Source organism: Rhinatrema bivittatum, chromosome 15 (assembly GCF_901001135.1).
Source record: "Rhinatrema bivittatum chromosome 15, aRhiBiv1.1, whole genome shotgun sequence".
Taxonomy (NCBI): Eukaryota; Metazoa; Chordata; class Amphibia; order Gymnophiona; family Rhinatrematidae; genus Rhinatrema; species Rhinatrema bivittatum.
The window spans coordinates 63,821-77,190 of NC_042629.1; the positions used below are offsets into that span (position 1 = coordinate 63,821).

A 13,370-nucleotide genomic window follows, 5' to 3' on the forward strand; every position below is an offset into this window, starting at 1 on the left:
CCAATGAAGGCATCGAAGGCACCGGCACAGGCATCGATGGATGGCTCGGTGGAGCCGATGGACGTATCGGCACCGATGGGTGCATTGGTGGCATCGACGGACGTGTCAGCATCGATGGCTGAGGCATTGGCAGAACTCCCAATGGAGGGATGCGGATCGGTGTTTCTCCTCCCGATGACAAAGCAAGAGGGGAGGGCACTGGAGCCATCGGTGGCCTGGGGTCCATTGGTGGAAAAGCGGCTATGAGCATTTCCATCCTCGAGAGCAGCAGTGCCAACGCTGTTGGAATCGGGTCAGTGATCGGTTCCACAATCGGTACCGGTGTCGGTGCCGGAGGAACCTGGAATCGATGCATCGCCTTATCGATGGCCTCCAGTTCTTCTCGGAGATCTGGAGCTAGCAGCCCTTGCTCCGGAACAGAAGAACGAGGCAGAGGCATAGCCGGAGGGACTACCGTTAAAGGCGGAGTCACGGCTCCCGATACCCTGTTGGGTGAGGGTTGCCTTGGTGACCTGGTCGCCGAAAAGTTCGGTGCCTTTTCTGGACGGGGTTTCTTCGACGGCGGCTCGGACGATGATTTCGCTCCCTCGATGGTCCGAGACTTTCAATGCCGGTGGCGATGTTTATCTCTACGATCCCCACGATCCTGAGGGGGAGTAGAGGAAGACGTCGATGCCGGCGCGAAGATGACAGTGCCAGTTCTGACGACGTCTATGCAATGGACGGCGTCGGGGTTTGAGCATGGAAGAGAAGTTCCATCTTCTCCATTCTAGCCTTGCAACCTTTTGGTGTCATTAGGGCACATTTGGTGCAGGTTAGGACATTGTGCTCACATCAGAGACACATTACACAGACTTTGTGAGGGTCTGTGATGGACATGGTGCGATTACAGTCCGGGCACCGGCGGAACCCCAACGCCATGGCCATGAAAAAATTGAGCCGCGGTACAGTCGGCGGCCAGTAGGCCACGAGGGCCAAACTCGACGGTAATCGACGGAAAACAGGCAAAAATTACCGGAATACCGCGGCTTGAAAAAGTTGAAGGAGGGACCCCTGTGTGGTAAATTAAATTTTAGTAATTCCATGAGGAAAATTCCTGTCAGGAATCTCTACAGAGCTCCTTAACCACGTGGCTACTGCTGCGCAGAAAAAAGAAGACTAAAGGGGGACCCCTGCTGGCTGCAGGGTTAGTGCCATGCTGGGCATGCCCAGTAGGGGCCAGTCAAAGTTCTGGAAACTTTGACAGAAGTGTTCCGTGATTGGGCTCCATCCTGTGATGTCACCCATATGTGAGGACTACCATCCTGCTTGTCCTGTGAGAACGGGAGCGCTCCCTAGTGTTCCTTCCTTCAGATTCCCAACATCTACATATGGAGTAATTCAGAATGTGGTAGACATTTACGTTAAATCCTACTGCCAGGCTTGCATACTCTGGATTTTAACAACTGAACCATCCCTGCATACTATAGTGTTTTAACAACTAAAACCCACTTTTAGTGTCTCAAAAATAAATGAGGTTAGGGGGAATAAATATTTATTTCGGACTTCAGTTTAGCACCATATACAAATTCTATCAGCAGTTGTGCAGTTTAACAAGGATAACTAATTAAAATGAAATTAGCCTTTCTTAGAGATTTATTTTGTTTCCATTCTCTTATATTAAAGCCATTTTTTGTATTTTCAATGAAACACATATGTATCTTCCTAGAGTCCTTTTCCTGTTGAATACCTATATTCAGGAAATTAAGCAACTACATTGTTTTGGACTAAATGTAGAAATTAAATGCATGCTTTATCGTTGGACTTTGATTCAGTATATCACAGAGTCCCTAATTGATCCTGTGTGATTTGCTCACTCTTCTCTTGCAGGTCTACCGTCCTGCAATGCCGAAATATATCTGAAAAATATCAGCACATCCTTTTTCATTCAAAAACTGATAGAGCTGGCCCAGATCCATGTGATTTCCTCTAATGCCATGCACATCAAAATGTTTTTCTTCAAAGACTGGAAACTTTTTCTGCTTTTGTATTCCAATGGTTAAGTCAGCAGCTGCACCAAGGAAGGGAATGTCTTCTCTATGACGAATTAAAATTCTTTGCCATGTTAACCGTCTGATTCTGAAAACAATATTATAGAAATTCATTAGTTCTTAACATTTAACTTTACAATAAAAAAATAAGATGGTCAAGTCTTATTGTAATATTAAAAATTGGACTGTGAGGCACAACAGATAAGTCTGAAAAACACTCATTAGGGGTAGACATCATTCTTGAGTGCTCCAAATGATACAACTCTTGTCTAATTTAAATAATGAATAAGAAACTGGTAGCAACAGAATATCCTAATGGGAGCAGAAGCAAAGGCAAATGAAAATTGTACCGCTGGAAAACAAATTTAAAGGTGCAGTACGTACTTCTGCTTTGTTTTAGCTTTAAAATAATAAGGAAAGTCAAAGTTCAAGTAGGTGCATTGGACTTATGATATCAAGGGCCTTGTTAAATAATGAGAGGAAAGAGCTCCTAAATCACTTCTGATCCTGTCTGTCCTCTTCTACATATAACTTCTGGTACTGTTCACTTTTTTCTATTCACATCTCTAGGATGTAAGGGACTTAATCAGAGAATTACAGAAGAGGACTATGAAAATGTTCAAGAAAGGAGGAAGTGCAGTTTTGTCTGATGTTTAGGCATTTTTTCTCTGAAATAGACTCAATCCATAAAAGTGATTCATAAATGAAATAAAACAGAATATAATAAACTAAGAACAATTCCATAAGTAGAATCTACTTTCAGCATCTCCTCCACCACCTTCCGTTCCTATATTCTTGGCTCCTTTCTGTTTCCATCAGGTTCACAGTATCTTTTGCAGGTGTGGAAAATGGGACGTGCATGCCAAACTGTGAAATGAGAGGAATGGAAAAGCTCAAACGGAGAACGAATGAGACTTATAAGGATAAGATATAGGTTCCATTCCGTGACTAGTGAAAATACAGGCGGCTTGATGAGTGGATAATCCATGGTAAGCTGACTCAGAAGGGGTTTACCGTTAATCAGGTATCCCCACTCCGAAACGATACACCAATTGGAACAGAGGTGTACCTATGTGGAGGATGTCTGGGGAGCAGAATCCGAAGGAGCAAGAGAAAAGAGTGGTGTAGATAAAAGAAAAAGGGTAATACCCTTTTGTATGCATCATGTGGTAAATCATGCCATTTTGAATGGTAGGATTTATGTGTGGAAGGTTTTGTGACGCTACCAGTACCTGAGAACATCAGTGAGTCTACGATTTGAGACTGACTTGTGAGAAGGCGAATTTGTTACTGGTGTGATAGATTGAGAAGTATGGGAAGCATACTGGTCTCGGCCAGGACGTGGGTCTGAGGAACAGTGAACCCTGTCCCGGTTCAGCATTAGAAGAGTGCTGGCTATGAGAGGCAGCGGAAGAGACACATATAAGAGGCCTTTGATGGATGAAAGGCGTCTATGGGAATGCACTGGAAACATGTGTAGGGAGTAGAATCTGTGCACCGTATGGTTCGATTCAGACGCAGAGGGCAAGTTCGGTTGACCTCAGCGCTAGAAGATTTTTCTCGCTACACATGTATTCCGAGACCATTCGAGAGGATGGAAACCTATATGGAGAAGGTCTGCTAGTGCGTTCAGTAAGTCTCTTAGATAAGTGGCCTGAGGATGCATGGAGTGAGCAAGGGCCAAGGGTAGAGCTGCGCCACTTCCTTGCAGAGCAGCTAAGAGGTTGTGCGTGCTTGTGTGTTGGAAAGCACATTGCCCCTATGCTGTCTGTCTGTATGCACAAAGATTTGTTGCAGAGGCAGTATTGGAAGGCATAAGGGCATAACTGATGGCTACAAGCTCCAGGAAGTTCATGTGAAACTGTGCATGGAGTGAAATAGACGCATATTGGGTTGAGAAGATTTTAGATCAAACTTTACAACCCTGAGTAAATGCGAGCATGAGCAGGATTAGACTAGGTTTTGGTTCTAGATCTGCAATATGGATGAGGGACGAAAGCGGTTGAACAGCTTAGACTCACTGATAATGGAATTTCACTGAATCTAACCCATAGCAGCTTTGGATCTATGAGGAAAGTGCATAGTGAAAAAAAACCCATGGCCCGACAATGACAGAATTGAGGGGCTGAGGTTATGGAATATGCAAGCAGGGACATAGGAATATGCGTGCAGGGACATAGGAATTTATTAGAATGTTTGCGCGGTTGCTGGACAGGAATGTCGTTGTGACTGTGGTGTCCAGAAGTGTTGTATAAGGGATTTATGGCAGTGACAGTAATCCAGGTAGTAAATTTATAGTGAGTCATGAAGAAGTTAGAGCTCCTTGCGTGGACTGACTGTGGTTATGCAGCTGTCTATGCAAGGAAAAGCGTGAATGATGTTGCACTCCGAAGAGAAACAGCAGTCACCGATAGTGATTCAATGAAATACCCCAGTTGCCGAAGCTGGTGCAACCGGCAGAGCTTGGGATTGTAATATTGTTGACTCACCATGAAGCACATAGAAAGATTAGAGGTAATGTACTTACTGCGATATGGAAGCATGGTGACGAGAGATACCATTTTACCTGTGCCTTCTGAAGAAAGTTGGTATTTCTGAGGTCCAGGATGGGCGGAGAGTAACTACTTTCTTTTGAAAGAAAGAATAGTGTAATTAAAACTCCCCAACCCCCAACCCCCCTCCCTCCTGCGCTTTGCAGCGTCTGGGGGAGTGTACAGTGAACCTTGGTACAAAGTGGGGTGGCCGCTCTGATATCCTGCAAGTTGGGAGACCCGGAGGAGTCCAACTGGCGGGGCTGATATAATCTGGATATCATGTAACCTCCCACGGGAGCGTGAGCGGTAAAGTCTTACCCGCATTTCTGTGTGCTGTACAAGGAAACATTGAGACCTGTCGCCAGGCTTCGAGGTGGACTTGCACCTGAGGTAGTATTTGCTGGATCTCGTGTTTAGTAGATCAGCAAATGCATCTGGAACGTCGGTTCTGAATTAGGAACCAGAAGCCAGAGTATTAATCAGTACAGAGTCCCGTTGCTGACAACAGAAGGATGTCCTGATGCAATCCCAAAGAAATGATAGAGAGGTTCTCTTGGTATTGTGGCTAACATACAGGTCTATCCAGTAAAGTGCGGCCGCGTTTACCCCGCTCCTAACCCGCGTTCTACTCACTTTCCGGCCGCGTTAGCCCTTCCTGCGATCCACAACCCCCTTTAACCTACTCCTACTGCGTCCTAAAATCCCCGGGCAACCCCTTCCGCACGCGGCATGTATATTGCATGTAAACGAGCGAATTAGCTATTCCCTAGCATCCAGTAACCCGTGCCCCGACTATCGCTATTTTACCCTGCTGTTTTGCCGCGCGTTTAACCTGCTAACTTACCGCCTACCCTTACCCCTGCGTTAGAGGCAGGGGTAAGGGTAGGCGGCAAGCTTTCCCCCAGCCCCCGCTCACCTGCCCTGGCCGCGTCCATGGATGCTGGTCTCCGGGGCAGCCCCAGTCCTCTCCCCTCCTCCTGAAGCAAAAAAAAAAAAAAGCGAAAAAAAAAGTAGCAAGAGAGAGAGGGGAGAGGACGGGCAATCCTACGCTCGGCGACTTACTTTTGCAGCCCCCCTCCGGACATCGTGGCTTCCCCGTGCCAGTCCCCCTCTCCCCTCCTCCCGAAGCAGGGTGCGAAAAGCAGCCTTGCTCCGGGAGGAGGGAAGAAGCGACTGGCAGTGTAAAGCGGCGAAGCGACTTACTTTTTGCACCCCCCTCCGGACATCGGACGACCTCTCCTGCCTCCAGCTGCTCGCGAAGATGGACGCCTGCTCGGCCGCTGAAGATGTGACATCACATGCCGTGACGCCAAACGTCGTGACGTCACGTCTTCAGCGGCCGTGGAGGCGTCCATCTTCACGAGCAGCTGGAGGCAGGAGAGGTCGTCCGATGTCCGGAGGGGGCTGCAAAAAGTAAGTCACTTCGCCGCTTCGTACTGCCAGTCCCTTCTTCCCTCCTCCCGGAGCAAGGCTGCTTTTCGCGCCCTGCTTCGGGAGGAGGGGAGAGGGGACTGGCAATCCCGACTTCCTGGTATCTGTCATTTCAAATGACATTGAAATGACAGAATACAGCGTGGCCGTGAAGCGTTAGGCTCACGCACCCAGGATACTGTATAGGCACTCTATACAGTAAAATGGGTTGCGCTGGCCTAACGCTTCACGGACACTTCTTAGATGCAGCTTGCATTTGCAAGCTATTTACATACAGGATCGAGCGGTAGGTGAGCTGCACTGTGCGTGCGGCAACCGCGGGTGTGCCGGGCACTAACGCAGCTCTTCCTACTGCTCGTTACTGGATAGACCTGATAGCTGGCAATAGCGATATGTGACACTAATACGGTTCTTGGAAGGTAGATGACCTAGAACTTTTCGAACCATGTGGCCCGAATTAGAGAACACATCTCAATGGGAATGCCGCAGAAGCGAGATTAGAGTACTTACCATCCGGCGTGGATCGCCGAAGGACGAGCCGGTGAAGATTGCTGGCTCCGTGGATTTCAGGAGTCATCGAGGTGTAGCCTGTCGGACATAGATGTCCGTCTCAGCTCTGAAACCTGGTATGGTAGCGCAGATATAGATGAGATAGGCTGGGCTTGGCTGGCGCTACCACAGTAATTTGTGGAGGGCCACAATCCCACACAGATGTCAGTGGGGCATGCCTCGGGAACAGGGGAGCCATTTTTGACTCGTGAACCCAGCCCTTGTCGCAGCGGCTTGATGTCTCATGACGCCAGTGCAGAATTCTTCGGAACTCATTCTGGTGTTTCTGGAGCACCAAGGACTGCCAGCATTGTGCGGAACAGTGGCGATGGCAGTGGTGATGTTGCTCGGCCTGGGCATTCTCCAGCACCGAGAAGGATAGCACCGATGTACTGGATGGCATCGGTGGCGGACGGTCACCGTGTCGGTGACAATGAGTTCCACGGTGCTCGGCCCGGTCTTTCCCCAGTGCCAAGGTGGATGCCCTCGCTGTCTTGGATGGCGAGTGATGACGAACTGTCAGCCTGCCTGCACTGCTCCTGGCACTATGTAGTGTCGTAGGCTAATACGGGGCTTTAATAAGAACCCAAAGCATGGAGCACTGTCTTTAGGCGAGGGCATTACATGGAGGTGCTATGTCGGTATTGATGGTGTTGATGGTGGCTGAAGCGGCCTCGAGGGTATCGTCAAAAATATATATATGAAAAAACATCGATGACCCGGGCAGAGCAACGATAACAGTGACGGAAGCACTGACGGCATCGGTGTAAACATCTATGGAAACGTTGTGGCATCGAATAATCGAAAAAACATCGTTGGCATCAGAAAAATGATACCGGCATCGACGGAGTCGATGACCACATCGATAGGAATATTGAAGACACTGATGGAAACGACGTGGGCGTCGACGGCATCGATGTATGGAGGCGGGCACCAACAGCATCGGTGGCATGGCCAAAGGCATCAACGGTATCGATTGGATCGACTCGGGCACCAATGGCATCGATGCCACCGACATGGGCATTGATGGCACAGACATGGGCATTGATGCCATCGATGGAATCGACATTGGCATCGATGGAACCAACATTGACATCGATGCCATCGATGGAATCGACCCTGGCATCGATGCCACTGATGGAATCGAACCAGGCATCGATGCCATGGACAATGGCATTGATGGAAATGACCCTGGCATTGATGGAAGTGCCCTGGGCGACGATGGCATCGACCCAGGCATTGAAGGCACCGACACAAAGGTGTGCGTCGATGGCATCCACCCAGGCGATGATGGCATCAATGAAACCCAAGGAAAAATCAGTGCCATGGATGAAAACATGGATGGCACTGATAGAAATGATGCAGGGACCGATGGCATCAGTGTACCGCGGGGGAGGGGTACCAATGGCATCGAAGAATCCAGGACAGTCTGAAAGGGGGTACCGACAGTAGCAATGGGGGCATCGACTGAGTGAGGATACCGAAGAAATCGAAGGACCTGAAATCGACAGGGGCCCTGGCGGCAATGGAAACCGTGGAAGTCCCTGTCCCACTAGCGCTAATAACCAGGCAGAGTGTCACAGAGGGACACTCACCAGCTATGTGTGGCTAACTGAAAACATAGGGAGAGGGAAGGCCACAGTCGGTTGGCAAGCCAGGGAGGTGACAGGAACTGACCGAAAAACAGGGCATAGTACTCACTGAGCGTTGAATAAATGTACGCAAAGAGAGACCCGTGCAGGGAAAAAGTGTTTGTGAAGTAAAAGTGTTTCCGTGTAGAAAAAATGTTAGAACTTCTCTCAGAGCTCCTAACCGCTATGCTTACTGCAGAGCGGAAAAAAGAAAACTGAGGGAGACACCTGTGGTCACAGGGATAATTGAAGGCTGAGCATGCTCAGTGCACTCAGTGTGCCAGTGTCAGTCAAAGCTTTGTAGAAACTTTGACAGAAAAGTTTTCCGTACAGGGCTCCATCCTGTGATGTCATCCATATGTGAGGACTACCATCCTGCTTGTCCTGTGAGATTAATATTACCCAGAAGAATGAAAGGATGGATCGGTAAAAATGGACTTTTATTGGAACTTGCCCGACTCTGGCCGAGTTTCGCTCTGCCGAGCTGCCTCAGGGGCTTGTTGAGCCAGAAACTTGGCTCTATATACTTGTGCTGATTTCCTAGGATGAAGGAATATGAGTGAACACACCGAATCCTGGCTTGTCACTTGTAATTCATCAATCACTTGTGTGAACAGTATTGAAGCAATTCTTTGTTGAACTTGCACCGGTCACATACTGCTCTGACAAACACTGCAAGACAGTGTTTGTCAGAGCAGTATGTGACCGGTGCAAGTTCAACAAAGAATTGCTTCAATACTGTTCACACAAGTGATTGATGAATTACAAGTGACAAGCCCGGATTCGGTGTGTTCACTCATATTCCTTCATCCTAGGAAATCAGCACAAGTATATAGAGCCAAGTTTCTGGCTCAACAAGCCCCTGAGGCAGCTCGGCAGAGCGAAACTCGGCCAGAGTCGGGCAAGTTCCAATAAAAGTCCATTTTTACCGATCCATCCTTTCATTCTTCTGTTGTTCGTCACATTGGATCGGTTACCGGTTTGCTTCCTTGGACCATTAATATTACCCATGCAGACGTTGAAACTTAGAGCAGAACCTGGATCATTTTCCTTTGAGAACTCTTTAGCTTTTTCCTACTTTCTGTATATTTCATGCTCTAACAATGACATTCCTGCGTACTGGAGATTTTAGTTCCCACATATCTGTACCTAGGAAATGTCTAAAACAATTCCTCTTTTATGTTCAAGAAGTTATGGGTCACACGCTCATATGAAAGGATAGAAAGGAGTCTGCTATCAAGAGCCACAATTAGCCTCACTCCAGAAGCATGCGTACTATATTTAGGAGGCCCAGTGGCCAAGGACTGTTACTTTTGCAATAGAAATTAAAGCAAATGAAGACGTGGCACTATAGCATAAGCTGGTTTCAACACCATGCTTTCTAATTCAAGTTTGTGCTCTGACACAGATGTATAATTTGAGTGAGATGTCTTTTACATTTTAATTTATTTATTTATTTATTTATTTATTAAGGCTTTTATATACCGAATTTCTTGATACAAATCAAATCAATTCGGTTTACAATGAACTAAGTAGAATATACAATTAACCAATCAACAAGAGATACAGAGCATACAGTTACATTATAACAAGGAAGCCTTAACTTGGAGTAGGAAAATAAAGAAGGGGTGAACGGAGCAATAAATATATAAAATAGAATAAATACTATATACAGTGGAGGGGGCTAGGAGCCAACCTCTCTTTAATGGATATTAGGCATGAAAAATCTGGCAAAATTTTGTTTACAGAGATGTGTGGTGAACAATTCTAGATCAGGCAATGGAGTTTGTGGTGGGGAAGGCTTGGCTGAACAGCCATGTCTTTAGTTTCTTTTTAAAAGTTGTTAGACAAGTCTCCAGTCTGAGGTCCGGAGGCATGGCGTTCCACATGGAAGGGCCTGCTGTAGAGAATGACCGGTCTCTGATGTTTGCGTGGTGCACTAATTTGATTGTAGGAAACGTGTAAAGATCCCTTGTAAGCATCCCTTAAAGGCCTGGCTGTCGAGTGCAGTCTGAGAGGATGAGACAGATCAAGCGGGGTTTGATGGTGGATATTTTATGAATGATTGTGAGAGATTTATGGAGGATCCGGAAGTTTACTGGGAGCCAGTGGAGATCTTTTAGAATAGGAGAAATATGCTCTCTCCGATTGGTATTTGTCAAAATCCTTGCCGCTGCATTTTGTAGCAGCTGGAGCGGTTTAATGGTAGAGGCTGGAAGACCATGCAGGATGGAGTTGCAATAGTCAATCTTAGAGAACAGAATGGCTTGGAGGACGGATCTGAAATCGTAGTGGAATAGGAGCGGTTTGAGTTTTTTGAGTACTTGTAACTTGTAAAAGCACTCCTTAGTAGTGTGTTTTATAAAATGCTTTAGGTTAAGGTGACTGTCGATTAAGACTCCAAGATCTCTGGCGTGTGATATATGTGGAATATTTTGTGATTGGAGAAGTATGGGACTACCTTCTGGAGTAATTAGTAAGAGTTCGGTTTTAGAAGTGTTGAGCACAAGGTTGAGGCTGGATAAGTAGTGGTTTATAGTTTGTAGATGACTTGAAAAAAATTTATTTTTTTCAAGTCAAAAATGTAACTGTTCATGCTTTAACTTTCCTATGCATATATTAATCAATTTTCTTTAATAAGACCCTGCTCATAAGGACGGTAACTTTCAAAGGGGTGTGCAGGCGCACAGTGACGTGGATGCATCAGCCATGCCCAGGACACAGCTAATTTATAACATACAAGCACATACATGCATGTTATATAATAGCTTGGGTGCACATATGCATGCACCCTATTTTGTAATTGGGTGTGCACAGCTACGCATATCTATGATCTGTGCAAGTGGAGGAATTTTATAACCGGCATGCAACCACACCATGACCAGTTTCATCATTTCACCCAGTGTAGAGCTAAGTTTGATAAACTCTCCCTGGTTTAATAGCCTGCATTCCCCCCAGACCCTTTAAACCCCTCAGGGATAGCAATTTTTTTTTAAACTTACACCTCCTCCTTAGCAGAAGTAAAGTTATGTGGCACTGGACCTGGGCACATAAGTATTTGTACACACATCTCTTGGACCCATCCCTGAAGGCTCATGTCTTTCCTAAACCACATCCCTTTTTGTATTGAAGTGAGATATTCACGCATTGGGAGATGTACACCCATGCCCTACATGCATGCACATCTCCCAATTTTAGCTCACACCAGGCTTTTAAAATTCACCTCTAATAGTTTAGCACCCATTTGTACAAAGTATTACTACATAAAATGTAAGTAATAAAAGGCTAACCTTGTCCAGAACTCTTCACAAGTACTCTGTAGGCCTTCTACACAGATAACACCAGGTTTTCCTGGCATACTAAAACCAGACAGGCTCAGCTCCTTGGCCCAATCTAAAATGCTCTTCCTTTTTTGTTTATTGTAGATGTGATGACTGTATATCCACAGTCGAGTGAAAATGGCATCTTTGGGTGCTACAGTACTTGTTTCTGATCCAGAGGAAGGTAAGGGCTCCTTGCTCAAATACACAGCAGCATGATCTTTAATCCATTCTGTTGCACTCAGAACGCAGACATCTCCATTGCAAGTGTTTTCCAAGTATGTATTCAGATCAGCATTTAGTTGAGCCTGCTGTGCCCTGAACAGCAATGGTGATCTAGAGAAGAGTAACAAACAGTTAACATCTGATACAATTTTAATTATTAAAATTATTTATATACCACTTATGTTCAATCCCTAAGATAACAGATAGGATGTGAACTAGTAATGTCCATATGTTAGACAAATACCAAACAGAGGTGGCCAAATAACAATATACAGATGCATATTTCATCTAATCCATAACCTCCAGAATATTCAGGCCACTTTGCTTACAGCTACTCTCTGTACCTAGCTGGCTCACATAAAATTTAAAAGTAAAATACCTATAAAGAGCAGAACATATTCAGAACAGTGTTCATGCACAGATCTATGCTGAGCTTTATTAGTTAGTACAAAGAGAAAATAAATGTTCAGCATCTCCAATGGCAGCACTGACATTATTAATTCTCTAAGCACATCCACTTCAATGGACTCAATTACTCATGTAATGAGCTTGTATACAAACCATCATCCAACGTCTGAGCACAAGTAGAAAATATTAATCAACCTCTTTATTTGGAGGGAAAGTAAGAATAATGGAGGAGGCAATTCCCTTTCAAACAGCAAAAGTGAGTTTGGGATCTGAACTGTATTTTTTTAAGGTTTTCCTGAATGTTTTAAGTGCAGAGAACATATAGCATATCGGTAGGAATCCTGTACATAGATATACACACACCCATTTGTTCTGCATTTCTTCACTCTTAATTTTGTTGTTCGGTGCATGGGATCGGAGAGGAAGAGAGGGAGTCCAGCATTTTCTCCTGCCCTTTGAGTTGCCAGTTCAATTGGAGAGAGATCCAGTGTTATGACCCTTTTTGTCCTCTCCCACCTCACTTAACCCTGTTATTATAGAGACAATCCTCAGCTGGAGCCATACACCAGGGCTCCTTCTGAGACTGCAACAAAAGGCCCTAAATATGGCCACTAGGTGTCACTGTTGAATAATGGATGAGATTCTCTCCCCTCAGGGACTCTGAACGCTGCCTCCACAACATTCCCAGTCCTGACTGACATGCAGAGTGGAGCAAGTGACCTAGGAATCAAACTAGATTCTCTATATGCCAGTGTACAACACTGTCTTGGAGTTACTTGGCCAACCCCTTACTCCTTTTTCATTCTCTTGCTTCTGTTTCTACCTATCACATTTCTCTCTGCTCTCTTTTCTTTCAAGTCCCCCCTTTCATTGCCATTTTCCCTACCAGCCTTCCCCTGTTTCATCCTCTTCCTTCTAATTTCATGGTCCCGGATTCATATCTCTCATGGCTGTAATACAGTGCGACTCTTGTCCATTGAAAAGTAATATTAATACCGGTAGTATCTCCAAACACTATCTCCAGGTTTCCATCATGCCCTTCTTTTCATTCTTTCATTTTTTCTTACACTCTCACAAGTGCACTCCATTGCAAACTTCTCAGACATAAACATTCACAAACCTAATAAAAATCACAAGCCACCAACAAAATATGTCTCTTTATTACAATGCAAAAAATATATTTGTCCCTTCCCAGAGGCAGTCTGGAATCTGGAGTGATGTACTTGCTATTTGGAGTGGCTG

The 13,370-nt window shown here is 45.6% G+C and overlaps 1 protein-coding gene across 2 annotated transcripts in view; it reads right to left on the reverse strand.

Annotated features, from left to right (window-relative positions):
- Positions 1-1,517: 1,517 nt before the first annotated feature.
- RWDD2B (RWD domain containing 2B) overlaps positions 1,518-13,370 on the reverse strand; it is a 137,271-nt gene continuing 125,418 nt past the window's right edge. For both annotated transcript variants that reach the window (XM_029578723.1, XM_029578722.1), the window contains exons 4-5: positions 11,466-11,831; positions 1,518-2,118 (exon numbers count right to left, since the gene is read on the reverse strand). In XM_029578723.1, coding sequence (XP_029434583.1) covers positions 1,872-2,118; positions 11,466-11,831 — 613 coding nt within the window. In that variant the 3' untranslated portion in view covers positions 1,518-1,871. The remainder of the gene's footprint in view (positions 2,119-11,465; positions 11,832-13,370) is intronic.